Source organism: Canis lupus, chromosome 5 (assembly GCF_048164855.1).
Source record: "Canis lupus baileyi chromosome 5, mCanLup2.hap1, whole genome shotgun sequence".
Lineage (NCBI taxonomy): Eukaryota > Metazoa > Chordata > Mammalia > Carnivora > Canidae > Canis > Canis lupus.
The window spans coordinates 75,622,372-75,636,599 of NC_132842.1; the positions used below are offsets into that span (position 1 = coordinate 75,622,372).

At 36.9% G+C, this 14,228-nt stretch overlaps 1 protein-coding gene across 1 annotated transcript in view; it reads right to left on the reverse strand.

The window, feature by feature from the left end:
- CLIC4 (chloride intracellular channel 4) overlaps positions 1–14,228 on the reverse strand; it is a 70,507-nt gene that overhangs the window by 14,620 nt on the left and 41,659 nt on the right. The window contains exons 3-4 of the mRNA XM_072827764.1: positions 8,110–8,235; positions 1,760–1,866 (exon numbers count right to left, since the gene is read on the reverse strand). Of these exons, the coding sequence (XP_072683865.1) occupies positions 1,760–1,866; positions 8,110–8,235 (233 nt within the window). The remainder of the gene's footprint in view (positions 1–1,759; positions 1,867–8,109; positions 8,236–14,228) is intronic.

Here is a 14,228-nt window from a genome sequence, read left to right on the forward strand (position 1 = left end):
TACATTCTAAGGACAGTAAGCGTAGGTGGCTACTTAAGACAGTAACAAACTAATAGGAAAAAATAGAATACAAAGTTATACTTAAATGAGTCACTTTCTCCCCTCCCTGTTCACTCCCCTCTATCCCATCCCCAAAGCAACTGTTTGGTTTTGTTTGTGGGTTTTTTTTTTTTTAAGCAAACACATTTTATTCCCCTTTCCTCCCCACCAAGTGTCTAAAGAAATTCAACCACCCTCCAGCTTCCAAAAGCTACACAGAGAAATAAAAACATTATGAATTTAATTCAAGGCATCCAGGAACCATGGACAGAAGGTTCTGGTTATAAAAGGATGGCTTCTTGAGAAGAACAGTCACCTGCAGGAAGGAAGGGTACAAAGGAAAGGTACTGTATACTGACAGGAGGGGCTCCGAAGTAACTGTTTAGCGTATAAAATGCTTAGACTGAAACAGTCAGAAAAAAAGCCAATTACTTAGGAAAGTTGTTTTCCAAACCGAGGCAGCTACTGGAACACACTGAATAGCTCTAAGCCAGGCCTGGACACTACAGCTTTTCCCTCTTTCCTTCTGCTGTAGAAAAACCTCTCATGCAGTGAATATTATCCCAGAATCCCTTGAAATTCAATACTAAATTATAAAATGCTGCAATTTTAAAATTTAATAATAAAAAAAATACTAGCCTGAAGAGCTTGGAACTCTGCCAACTGAAATAACATAAGGAAATCAGCAAGTGTTTCCATTTGTTAAAAGATGTTTATTCTTGCTTAACCAGCACTGATAATTTTGTCCCTTTGGTTTTCTTGTTCATTTGCAGCCATAAACTTCTACCCAAAAGAACTGTACCCAAGCCACCAAACTATCTAATACCATGATGGATTAAAGTGTCTTTAGGAGCTGGAGTTTTAGTTACTGTAATTACTTTTAATTAAACACTAATGTTCTCTCTAGAGAGTTTTACCCAGAGAGAATGATGCTTAACATCTCAAAGAGAAGATAAATTACTGAATGGCAGAGTTAAGACAAGATTCATTAAATGGGACCTCTTTCAAAGAGGCTTCCCTTCAGCACATATAAGTTTGGTAGCAAAATAATAAGATAGTGTCTGTCCTCTAATAAATAAAAGAAGGAATTTGTATCTGTACTACACTGAACAATTCTCACCATGAAAATAGGATTTAAACTAAAATCCTATTTTAGAATGCAGAGAAATCAGGGAAGACGGGAGAGTATAAATAACTCTCTTAGAGTGACTCTCAAAATTGCTCTTTAAGGATAAGTATCACAAAAATCCACCCAGGCTGATTTTAGGCTATGAGAGATTAGTAAGAACTAACATGAAGTTATTTCAATCTATTCCAAACCACCACCACATGATCCACTGTTTCTGATGCACCGCTAATTCTTTGTATAGCTCCCCCTTCATGGTAAGTTCTCAGAAGAACATGAAAAAAATTAATTCAATAAACACTTCATCGTATATCCACTAGATGCTAGGTAGGCACTGTCCCACTAGCCAGAAACAAGAAAACACCAATTTAAGGACTTACCCTGGTTTATCATCAACTCTCTGATCAACTTTGAAAGCCAGGTTTTAATACTTAACGCGAAGGTCTGGACTCCAGAGTATTCATTTATGATCACTGCCATAACGGGATTTTTTGGATTTATATGGGTTTTGTTTTTTCGTTTTTGGGTTTTTTTGGTTTTTTGTTTGTTTGTTTGTTTATCTGCAGTGGTACTCCAATCATTTGGGTTGTTTACCTTCATTAGCCTCTGGCCTTGAATTCTTGATATATGCAGAGAATTTGGCAAAGATGTCCATTCCAGCAGTATTTGATTCTGGGTGTTTTGGTGAAAGCTTCAAGTACCTAGGGGGGGGAAAGTGAAAATGAATTATAGATCCTCCAAAGATACATCTATTAAGTTCTCTCCATCAACAAACCATTGTGCTAGCAATTACTAGACATCTTTTAACAGTTTTTACTCTGAGAAATGCCATCATCTGTTTTCTATATATTTTTAAGATTTGTTTTTCCCTTAGGAAACAAAGCTCTCTCTGCACAGTGTTTTTGTTCGCATATTAATATTCTTGGCAACCTTAAGGCATCTGCACTCTACCTCATTTTTATAAATTAGGATGCTGGGGAAACAGTCTACTTGTTCAGAGGCATGTGCCAAACCAATGGGCATCTTAGAGAACTCTAGAGCAGCACAGTCCAAAATAACTTTTTGTAATGATGGAAATATTCTATATCTGAATTTCCAATATGGTAGCCGTTAGTGATTTGTAGCTATCTGAATATGAATTTAAATGAACATGTGTTATATAAGGTTAAAAATTCACTCCCTTCATTGAGCTAGCCACATTTCAACTATGAGTTTTCTCAAGACAGAAATGCCAATCAGATTCTTGATATGTGCCAGGAATAGGTGCTGAACCCCCCGTGCAGTAGGACCAGAGAACCCTGACAGCAGGGAAAAGCAGGCATCTTGGTCATGCACAGTAGTTTAAAGACAAAAACAGCAGGAAGCAGATCACTGATTTCAAAACACATTTGGGATTTTCCAGAACCTCCCAAATATTAGATATGGTAAGGGTGGTACTGAGCAACAGAACAATAAGATGTTGGGAATTTTGCTAACGAGTGCTCTGTTCTGTTGTTACAGTTTATCTACTTTGAAAACAAAACTCATGACCCACAGCTTTTTTTTCAACCACACAAATGTAAACTTTACATATTTAAATTCCAAACACACTGGACTCAGTATACATATACCTTTCTCAAATGGGAAAATACATGTAAAAAGGCTCAGCTCCCCCTTGTCCCTTCAGCAGAGCTACACCCACTGGGAGTCAGCTCCATAGGAATTTAGACCATTAGCACCATTTTAGGGAAGACTCATCTACTCCAAGGCCCTGTAAAATTCCATGGGAAGATGGGCTTGGGGCAGTTAAGACACTGGAAAAACAATCTTACATTAAACTAGTAATTTAGATTTCTTCATATATTTTAGGGTGCTGTCTTGTCACTTTTTTTAAATAAAAAAAAATGAAGGTGAGGTATTTTTAGGAAGATTCAGTTCAGTTGCAAGCTGTAGTTTCTGGTTAGCTTTTTTTATTCATTATTTTTACATACGCAATTCTGAATTCAAGGAAAGATATATCTAAAAAACTGGACATAGGACTACATTGAGGAGATTATAAAATATCAATTAAGTATTTACATGCTCAATTTATCGTCCCTTTTAATATCTCTCCATTTTTAAACTTAAAGATTTCTCTTGTAAACAAAAATTTTTATACAACAAAATTTTCAGTGAATTATAGTAAATGAATTTCATGAGTATATTATATATACTACACTAATTATATAGATTATATATCACGTATATTATATATATATATTTCCCGCCCCCTTCCCCTCCTTAACCATGGAAAAACTTATCCTCTGTTTTCTTTTTTTTTCCCTACCTGGGCTAAAAGAGTTAATTCCAGGTTCAACATTCCTGAATTTCCCTTAACTATAAAAACAACCAGCCTCCAGTTTAAATGTTTTTACTGCCTATAATACAGTAACTTCATTGACTCATTCCAAACAAGAAACAGCACAAGGAACCTAAGTGCCTCTTCAATACATCTAGGTCTTCCTCTAGCCAAGTTTCCAAAATTATTATTCTTTCCTCCAACCACTATTTAGTTGTACCTATTGTTTCTAATGAATAAGTCTTGAAGACAGGCTTAAACTACAGATCATTTATGTATCTGTTGTTTACATATATTCATTTATTCTAATTATTAAAAATCTACTTTGTGTCAGGCATTATACTAAGTGCAGGGTTGTAATGATAAGCATATAGAAGCATATTTACTAAAGATCTGTTTTAATGAACAGGTAAGAATGAAGAAGGATTTGCAATCAGCATACCCTTATTCATCTGAAAACAAATGCTATTACAATTCTTTTTTAAAAAAACAAACACCACTGTTCTCTAGAGCAGATTAAACATGCCCTATTCTTCTCCAAGACAAACCATTTAAGTTTATACTATTAATTTAATGCATACAATACTAAAGCTATAAGAGACCATTCGCTTCAAACTCTCATTTTGCTTGAAAGGAAATTATATTCCAGAAAGCTTACATACTTGGGACTCCAAGGTCTTTAGTTAAAGGTATCATCAAACTAAACTCAGGTTTCCTGTCCCCAAGTCAGGCTGCCCTGCCCCCCAGTGCTGTTTTAGTTTTAGTTTTACTACAGATCAGGTTCTCTGAAAGATAAATCAAATTCTAAACCAAGAGGTCCTAAATCAGTTGCCAGCTTATTTTACATTACCACCAAACAAGGAATTTGGTAATTCATCAGTATTCACTTTCCCAAATAGCTTGATAAAGAAAAACTTTTCAATGACTGAGAACCTCGTTTCAACATTTAACAAAAGGCAGGCAAATAATTAATAAAAGGCTATTGGCCAACAATACCATGGGCATAAGCATTCAGGGCATGCAAGCTTTCAGGTCCATCCTTTATTCTATATTACATCATAGACTATTAACAGTAAGACTAGCTAAGAATATTTCCATCCTTTTAGGAAAGATCTCAGACATTTTCTTTCTCATGCGAATTTAAGGATAAAGTCTGATTATACAAGCCATTCAGTTATCCGTGTAAATTCAACTTTCATTGTATTTCTCACTTAAAAAATAAAAAAGGTTTACTAACATATTTATAGGGCTCTTCTCCAAAACTGTCTAACTTCCTCTACCCTTCTATCCTTTCATCAGTTAAGTTAGTCATACAACACTGTCTGCTTCAGTTTAACATTCAAGTTTCAAAGTTTTTTTGACAGCTTTTTTGGGGAACACCTGGGTGGCTTAGAGGTTGAGCATCTGCCTTTGGCTCACGGCATGATCCCAGGGTCCTAGGATTGAGTACCACATCGGGCTTACTGCATGGAACCTGCTTCTCCCTCTGCCTGTGTCTTTGCCTCTCTCTCTGTGTGTCTCTTGTGAATAAATAAATAAAATCTTAAAAAAAAAAAGAAGGAAAGCAAGCAAGCAAGCAAGCTTTTTTGAGTAAAGTACTTCCTACACTCCAGCAAGGGGAACTAAATATATGTTTATAAATACTGTTCCCAGAGGAAAAGAAAGCTTTTTCTATGTATGCTAGTTACACAGACCCGCAAAAGCTCCTTGCTTTTAAGCTCTTCACTAATCTCTAGAGTCTGAACAACTCTAGAGCAAGTAGTTGCCCATGTTTATCTTTGTCATGATTGAATCGGAAGTGCTCACACAAAAACATTCTGTTCTCAGGGTAATCAAATGCCAAAAACATGTTATTAGAAATGCTAGATTCTCATGTGCCAGCTTGTGCAACTCCTCTGCCTTCTCTCTTTAGTCGATCTAAAAACAAGAAGGCTCTCAATCAGAGTATGAGGAGGATCAGCAGTAGTTAAGGACCCGAATACCTCCTTGTCCTCAAGGGGGAAAAGCAGAGAGCCAGGATGGTCCCCGAATGTCCTAGAACACAGGAAAGAGAAAGCAATGCTCATCATGGTCCTGGGAAGACCTTTCTCCTACTCCTCCCTAGAAACAATTCTGCATGACAGAGAGAGACTCTGCTGTCCATCAGCAGAGTCACATTAGGAGCTGCAAGGCCCAGTAAGGGGAAGGCACTCCCAATCTATAAACATGCCGTTCCACTGCACAGAAATAAAAACTCATCAGGGGGCATCTGGGTAGGGCCAGAACAACGGTTAAATGTCCAACTCTTGATTTCGGCTCAGGTCGTGATCTCAAGCCTCTCCTCAGGCTCTGCACTCAGCAGTCTGCTTGAGACTCTCTCTCTCCCTCTGTCCTTCCCCTCCACCTCTATGCACACATGGGCATGTACTCTCTCTCTTTTTAAAAAAATAAATAAATAAAAATTCATCAGAAGTTAAGCCTCACCTATTTCTTAAAGAGGATTCATTAAATTTAAGTTTGACAACCACTTTCAGTCCCATGTGCTCCTCACAGAACACTATCTTTGACTTCTTTCCTGCCTTTCCTCCAAGCTTGAGCTAGCCTGCAATTTTACACTCGCTAAAGCAGAATCCCAATTAAAGACTTACATTTCACCTCTCTTGGAAAAGTCAAACTCAACAAAATAAAAAAGAGAAAAATGGGAAGGGGAAAATAGAAGAAACAGGAGTTTTTGAAGTCTTACAGGCCTGTTCTGAAGTATGCCAGCTCTGCCACCAGTAACTGTAAAACTAGGACACTCTACTTAGATTCCTCGTCTTCAGTTTCTCCATAGTCTTTGAGAAGAGAGAGATAATCCGCAAAATAATCCACAATGCACAGTTCATGGCACATAATTCGCACTTGAATGTTAGTTAATAACAGCAGAGGCACCAGCAACATCAAAAATACTCCCTTCTAGAAATGAAGTAAAATTTTAAAACTTTAGAAACTCTCTTCAGAATATAAACAACATAAAAGCAAGGAAAATAATAGAAATAGGGGATGGGGATTAAAGAGTACACTTAGCATGATTAAATGATTTTTTTTTTTTAAAAAGGGAAAATACTCTTAGGGAGAATTTAGCACATTGTGAACACATTAGAATAGAAAGATCTCGAAGTTTTGAATTAAATTATTTAAACTGAAAGAAAGGACCATCTCTGGTTAGAGTATCTCTATGAATATGCTCAAACAAAATCAAGCTGAAATTTCTATATATAAAAAGCAAAGTGAAAACATTTATCTTGGGGGTGCCTGACTGGCTCAGTGGGTGGAGCGTCCAACTCTTGCTCTCAGGGTTCTCAGGTTTCTAAGTTTGAGCCCCACTGTGGGTGTAGAAATTTAAAAAGAAGAAAGAAAATGCTTATTTTCAAGGTCCGATTCAAAAAGCTATGGTATGTCTTACAGAGCACTGGTTGCCAAGAAACCAGAATATTTTGATATTAGTTCCACCGTTATCTTAATGTCCATTACCTCTGAGAAAAATAGCAAGAAGGAATAATTACCATTGTTGTTCATACAGCTGAAGAAAGCCTGGAGTGCTCGTCGTTCCTTCATGTCCCTTTTTGTTAATTAAAGCTTAATCCAAGTGTTACATCTTTTTTAGCCTTTCCTGATTCCACTCACTTTCCTTCACCACTGCCACCACCACTTCTCCACCCATACTGGATTGCGCTTTCCGAGGGTAGGAATTAGGTCTTATTCACTACTGTATTCATAAGGCTTTACTGCCTAGTAAAATAAATGAATGAGTGAATTCTGAGTAACTAATTATTTTAGAACCCTCTGACCCAATAATCCCATTCCTGGGAAATTTTTCTGGATATGGACAGTAAAAATCCAAAGCAACTAGCAAAAAAGACTTGGGCCAGAAGAAAAATATTTCAGTTTTCAGGATAATAAAACTGGAAAAGCCTTAAAAAAATCCATAATGCATTGAACCTATGCCAAGATACAAACTGCCTGATACAAAACTGCACATTTGCAATTCAGGTAACTGTCATTACAGTCCATTACATACTTCACATTATAGGAAATAGTTGAGTACTTGAAAATCATTAACCATGTGGACTAATGTGCAGGAGGACCTGGGAATCTAGAACTTCAAAGAAATACATAAATAAAAACTAAATCCCAGGGACACAGTCTAAAAAGTCATTTCCCCTGGGTGACAGTTTCAGATAGTTACCTTTAAAATGGTCTAATAAGAAATACCCCAGCAACCTGCACCACACTCTTGCTTAGATGTCCTGGCTAGGTTCAGTGTGAACCTGTCTTTTCCCATCTCTTCTCCCTAAACTTCTCTCTCAGTCTGGGGCCAATACTCCTCAAATAACCAGTCTTTCCTAACCCATCTCCCATGTCCTAAACCTATTTTCAATGTATACTCTATAGCTTAATCACATTCCTACCTAGACTTATTGGCCTAGCCAGAAGCCAGTTCTGACATCTGTGTAGTATTAATTATAATGAATGAAGCCCTAGTCACTGCAACTTAATTCTGTAAAAATTTAACTTCAGTACCATCCAAAGGATCTCTAAGGGTCAGAAAAAAATCAAGCTTTACAGAGATGGCAGTACTTCCATGCATATCTTCTTTGATACTCACTTGGGAGGGCATAAGACTTCTTCGAGAAATTCTTCAATCTTATTTACATCCGTTTTGACTTCATTGTTGAAAGTTATAAATGGTGGGTGGGTCCCAGGAGCCAAGTTCTGCAGGTCTGCAGGCTTCCTATTAGGCAAAACAGTCAAAATTGGATCATTTTTTACTCTGGAAAGGCAACAATACTTGAAGTACTCAGAGTGGTTCTAAATGTTTAAATATATAAAAATGAGTAAGAAATGGGGGCTCCATGGGTGGCTTAGTCAGTTAAGCATCCAACTCCTGATTTTGGGTCAGGTCATGATCTCACAGTCATGAAATCCAGCCCTGGGTCAGGCTCCGTGCTGGGTGTGGAACCTGCTTAAGATTCTCTCGCTTCCTCTGCCCTTCCCAAATCATGCTTGCTCACTCTCCTCTCTCTCTCTCAAAAATAAAGAAGGAAAGAAAGAAAGAACTCAAGCATCAACTTATTGTGTAAAGATGAGTAAACCATAATGCCTCTAGGTCTTTTCTTTGTAAAATAAGGAAGAAGAACAGCTGATTTTTACAGTCCTTTCCAGCTGTGAGATTCCAAATTCAACTGCACCAATTTTCATTTTCCTAGAAGTCCACACTCAACAAGGAAAAATATCACCAAATGACTTCAGTATATAAAAGACAGCATAACCAGAGTTAAGATAGAAAGTGAATAGTGAATAAGAAAGGCTCAAAATACATACTAGATAAGAATTTTGTCCAAATTCATTAAAAAGCCATTAACAAGTCAAACAGATAGGAGTCCAAAGAAATTGATATATAACGAATAAAATAAGTGAATACATGGAACAATGTAAAAAAACAATTACCAAAGAAATTCAAGAGTAAACTATGATGACATTTCCCTATTAATTAGGAAAAATTGAAAATACACAGAATCCTGATAAAGATGGTGATACTGGAAACTTACAACTACTAATAGCAAGGAATGCTGGTACCACTCTATTCAAAAGCAAAATGGCTCACCCAAGCCTACCAGTGAATCCTAGGATCAATAATAATGATCATATAGTATGTGTATCCTAATGATAAAATACAAAGCATATATCACATCTATGAAGTATTCTTACCAAAAAAGTTGAACCTGAATCCAGAATCAAGCCTCTTAGGACAGCTGCTCTCAAAGTATGATCTAGGGCACCCTTTCACCAGCTTATGGTCCCCTTTCACCTTATGGTCCATGAGGTCAAAACGATTCTTATAACACTAATATATCATTTATTTTTTCTCATTCTCTTATGCCTATATAGTAGAGTTTTCCACAGGCTACTTATTGTGTGGTATCACAAAGTGATTTATACAGAAACAGACATGAGAATCTATCTTCTTTTAAGGCAAACATTAGAGATGTACAAAAATGTAAAACAATGCCACTCTTCTAATTTTGTTTTGGAAAATACAGTTTTAATGAAAACATATTTTGTGATAACAAATAATAGGTTCCTGATTATTCTAATTAGTAAATATTTTTAAAATTTTGCAGCTTCAATTTCTAATACAGTAAAGTAGATAGATATAACCCACATAACTGAAGCTCTTTGAGGTCCTCAATAATTTAAGAGTATAGAAGAGTTCTGAGACCAAAAAGTTCATTTACAGGAAACATGAGGAGTCGCAGAACAAAATTAAATGATACCATAAAGAAGCAATCAGCCAAATACAGAATTTGGGACACTGTACAGTTCAACAGAATAGATTTCTACCAGTCAATGCCATGAGGGGAAAAAGCCACAAATGGGGGTTGGAAGAGACTGTTACAGATTAAGAAAAATTTAAGAGACATAACAACCAAATATAATGAACAGAATTTATATGGATCCTGATTTGAACAAACCAGCCAAAGAAAAAAGATATTTTGGAGATAACCAGGAAGACAGGATCATAAGCTGGGACTAGACGTGATAATGGCAGTATGATTGGTTAAGAAAATGTCCATATCGTTTGGAAATGTGTTGAAATGACAAGATTCAAGGGATTTGCTTTAAAACATATCGGGGGGAGGGGCAGAAAAGAAGAATAAAAGGGACAAAGCAAATGGGTAAAACCTCAATAACTGAGTTGAAGTTAGCGGAAGTTTATTCTATTTCTATGTTTGAAAACTTTCATAATTAAAAAGATAAACTTTAAAAAACTTTTTAAAAAGCACTATAATATATTGCTTCAAAGAATATGCTTCCCCCCACCTATTATTATTGCCCTTTCTTCCCTAACACAAATGCACAGAATTTGAACAAGGATATCTTTAAGTGTATCATGAAGGTGAACTACTTTGTTATTGAAAAGAATTTTTACAGAAAGAGTGTACCTCCAAAATCTATACTAATCCCAGCCTATCAATTTTCCTTGGTCTTATACATATATTCCTTCCCGTTCTTCTCCCTTTTTTCTCCCTTCACCCCACTGAAGTTTGGAAAGTGCTTCATCTATGACTACATTCCAAAAATACAAAGATTTACTTTATCCAATTAGTCTAAAATTTCTAACTCCGAGCCCTCCCTCCCCACATCCATCCAAGCTCTAGAGCCCATCTCCCTCCCAAGCCAAAGAAAAATAAGATATGTTTTCTATCAACATGTCTCAGTGGTTGAGCCATCTGCGTTTGGCTCAGGTCATGATCCCGGGATCCTGGGATGGAGTCCCGCATCGGGCTCTTCCTGAAGGAAGCCTGCATCTCCCTCTGCCTATGTCTCTGCCTCTTTCTGTGTCTCTCATGAATAAATAAATAAAATCTTTAAAAAAAACACACACACACACACGAAACCTAAGCTGGAAAAGAGGTCTTTTAAAAGCCAGAATCTTTGTTCAAAATCTTTAAAAGCCAAATTTCATGTTCAATTCTGATTCGTTTCCTGAACATACTTTCGTCTGAGAAGGTAAAGTTGAGCACACAATGATTGGAATACATGAAAGCTGAGTAAGTCTCCCAGATCCACTTTTATTTAAATAGTGACGTATGCCTGTGAGACTCCTGGAATTCACAAAGTACTGAACTCCAGGTCAGAACTAGTCCGTTTCTGGGTTTTATTTTTTTGGTTTGTTTGGTTACTCCTTTTTCCTCCTCACCCTGACCACCTGTTCTTTGATCACTAACAGGTCCAGCAGGTCCCAGACCATGTCATCTTTGGTCTTCAGGTCCCCCTCACAGTCTAACTCAACAGTCACAGATATTCCCAGTTACACTATACTTCCTCTTCAACTCACGAAGGCCTTATACATAACCAAGGGTCCAAGCCCCTAACAGCTCAGGAAGTACAAATTTGGTTTCAAATTGTAAGTTTAAAAAAGGTGGGGGGAGCATCTGGGTGGCTCAGTAGGTTAATCATCCAACTCTTGGTTTTGGCTCAGGTCATGACTTGGGGTCATGGGATTGAGCCTCGTGTCAGGCTCTGTGCTAGGAGACAAGTCTGCTGGATATTCTCTCTCTCCCTGCCCTTCCTGCACCACCCTCCACCTCCCGTTTTCTCTCTCTCAATTCTTTAAAAAAAAAAAAAAAAAAGGACTTTTCTCATTCCAAAATTATAAAATATATCCACTGACATTTTTATGGCTAGCAGTTCATTAACACCTAAATGTAAGGTAATAATAACATTCATCTGCGTGTTTTACAAATAATTTTTTCATGAACAGGGTAGAGTTAGATAAAAGGGAAGAAAGGGATAGATGCTTTACAATAACCCATGGGAGGAGGCCAGCAAAATAAGTAACAGCTGTTATTTCTATAATAAATTATGACAGCTTTTAGCTCTCCAAATAAAAATATTAATTAGGGGAAGGATAAAGTTAGCATGGCAGAGAAGAAAGAACCAAAGACTTGAATAAAAAGGACTTGGTTAAAGTCCCAAGTTGGATAGTTCTGCTATCCACCAGTTATGTGACTAAGGAAACCACAAACTCTGGATTTCCTGCTCTGTTCTGTGATATAAGACTTGCTTTGCCTGTGAAGTTCAAGTAAGGCATGTAAAATTGAGCTAAGCCAAAGTATGCAAATGAAATCCATGCCTGCTTTCAGTATCACATTAACATAGCATTATGCAGGAGATGAGCCTGGCCATTTTAAACTCTACTTGTGTCTGATGGTTCCAAACTGGTTATCTAGCATTAACTGACTGGTAGCAAGAAATACGATTAAAAGAGGCTTATAAGTAAAGTGAAACCAGACATAGGATTACCAATTTTCTGCTAATATTAGTGAACAGTCCATTTTGTTTCTGCTTAAAGACTATATCGATTTTCAAAAAAACAAGGGTGATAATTGTATTTTCTAGGATTAAGTGTTGAGATGAAGGGCAATCATGTTAGGTCCTTACTCCAAATGAAAAAAGATTCCAGAAGAAACTTAGATGCATCTGAATGGATTATCAGACTTCAAAATAACTGTTCAAGTTGCAAGCAACGAGGTGACTTAGAAGCTGTATCAAGTCGTCAACCGAGCAGAATCTCACGTGGCACTCCAAGGCCTCAGGTGTTGTGTTTAACCCACAAAAGCTCATTTTACAGATGCTGCACAGAAACTTAACATTTCAGAAAGTGCAGTATGACAGAAATGAAACCGAGTAGATAGGCAATGGCTACAAATCTCAGGACATCTTTGGTTATTTCATAAACGATTCATGCAAACTCATTTCCTTAAGTAACATCTAGAAAAAGCAAAGTGCATATAATTCATGACATGAGATAAGAGCACAAATACTCTTCAGCGTTTGGGGGTTTTCTTATTTTTAATGTTACTTATCTAAGAAGTCTTTTTTTTTTCTGTCAGAGTAGATGAAAAAAAATTATTCTGTTCTCTCCCAGTTTGCTTCTCATTGAAGGAAACAAAGAGAAACAAACACAAGAGACAGGGAGAGGATGCCTAGAAGGAACCTCAAGGGACCTAATACTTTAAGCAACTTAAGTGGCTTAACTTCAATTAAAGTTTAATTCAGTACACTTGCAACAATTGGAGAACACTGGGCAGGTGGCTCAGCTCCAGCTGCTTCTTATAAAATGAGTACAGTCTAGCTATAGGGCACTGGAGCTGGTTCTTAAAGACGACCTATCTTGTAACTAGCTAAATGGAGAAGAAAATACTAAGAGTATATATATATATATATATATATATATATATATATATATATATATATATACACACACATATACACATACATATATATACTTTAAAGAGTTTACTTATTTATTTGAGTGTGTGTGTGTTCATGCCTGCATATAGGAGCAGGGTTGGGGGGATGGAGGGAGAGAGAATCTGCTGAGTGCAGAGCCCCAGGTGGCCTCCATACAGGGCTCAATCTCACAATCCTGAGAGCATGACCTGAGCTGAAACTAAGAGTCAGATGCTTAGCCGAATGAACCACCCAGGCGACCCAAAAATTTCTATTTTTGAGTTCCTTTCAGAGGTATGATTTTCAAGTAAAATTCACACAAATCAAGAGAATGTTGGACACTGTGTGGCAAGTATGAAAAAAAGTTAACACCAAAAATCCTTTATTGGTTTCAGAATACTTTACTCCTATTAACTATTCTTCACTAGGTTTGTCATATTCTGACTAACGTCACCAACTGAACGAATCATGGATTCGCCAAAACATACACACCAAGGCCCCAGTTATTAAGCATTTGTCTATGTGTCCCAATTCAACCAGTTAAAGGATTTTATTTTGATTACGTGTGATATACTGCTAAATCTTTATCTTTTTTTTAAAAAAGATTTTATTTATTTCAGAGAGAGAGAAAAAAAAAAAAAAAAACATGCCCTGAGCAGGGTAGGAAGGGCCAAGGGAGAGGGAGAAGGAGACTCCCCACCAAGCAGGGAGCCCAATGTGGGGCTCGATCCCAGGACCCTGAGATCATGACCTGAGCCAAAGAGCCAAGCCCCCCAATCTTTGTCTACTTTAATGTCAATTTGCAGAGCAATCATGTTAAAACAGCACCCATTAAAAGGTTTCAAAAATACAGCTCCTATAATTCTTAAGAGATTTTATTAACACAGTTCAGAGTTTACACTGATAGGTTTAGAAAAACATTAACCAATAATCTATTTTTCCAATTCAGCTCTTAGTGACCTCAACAGGATCTATCATCTTTGAAAT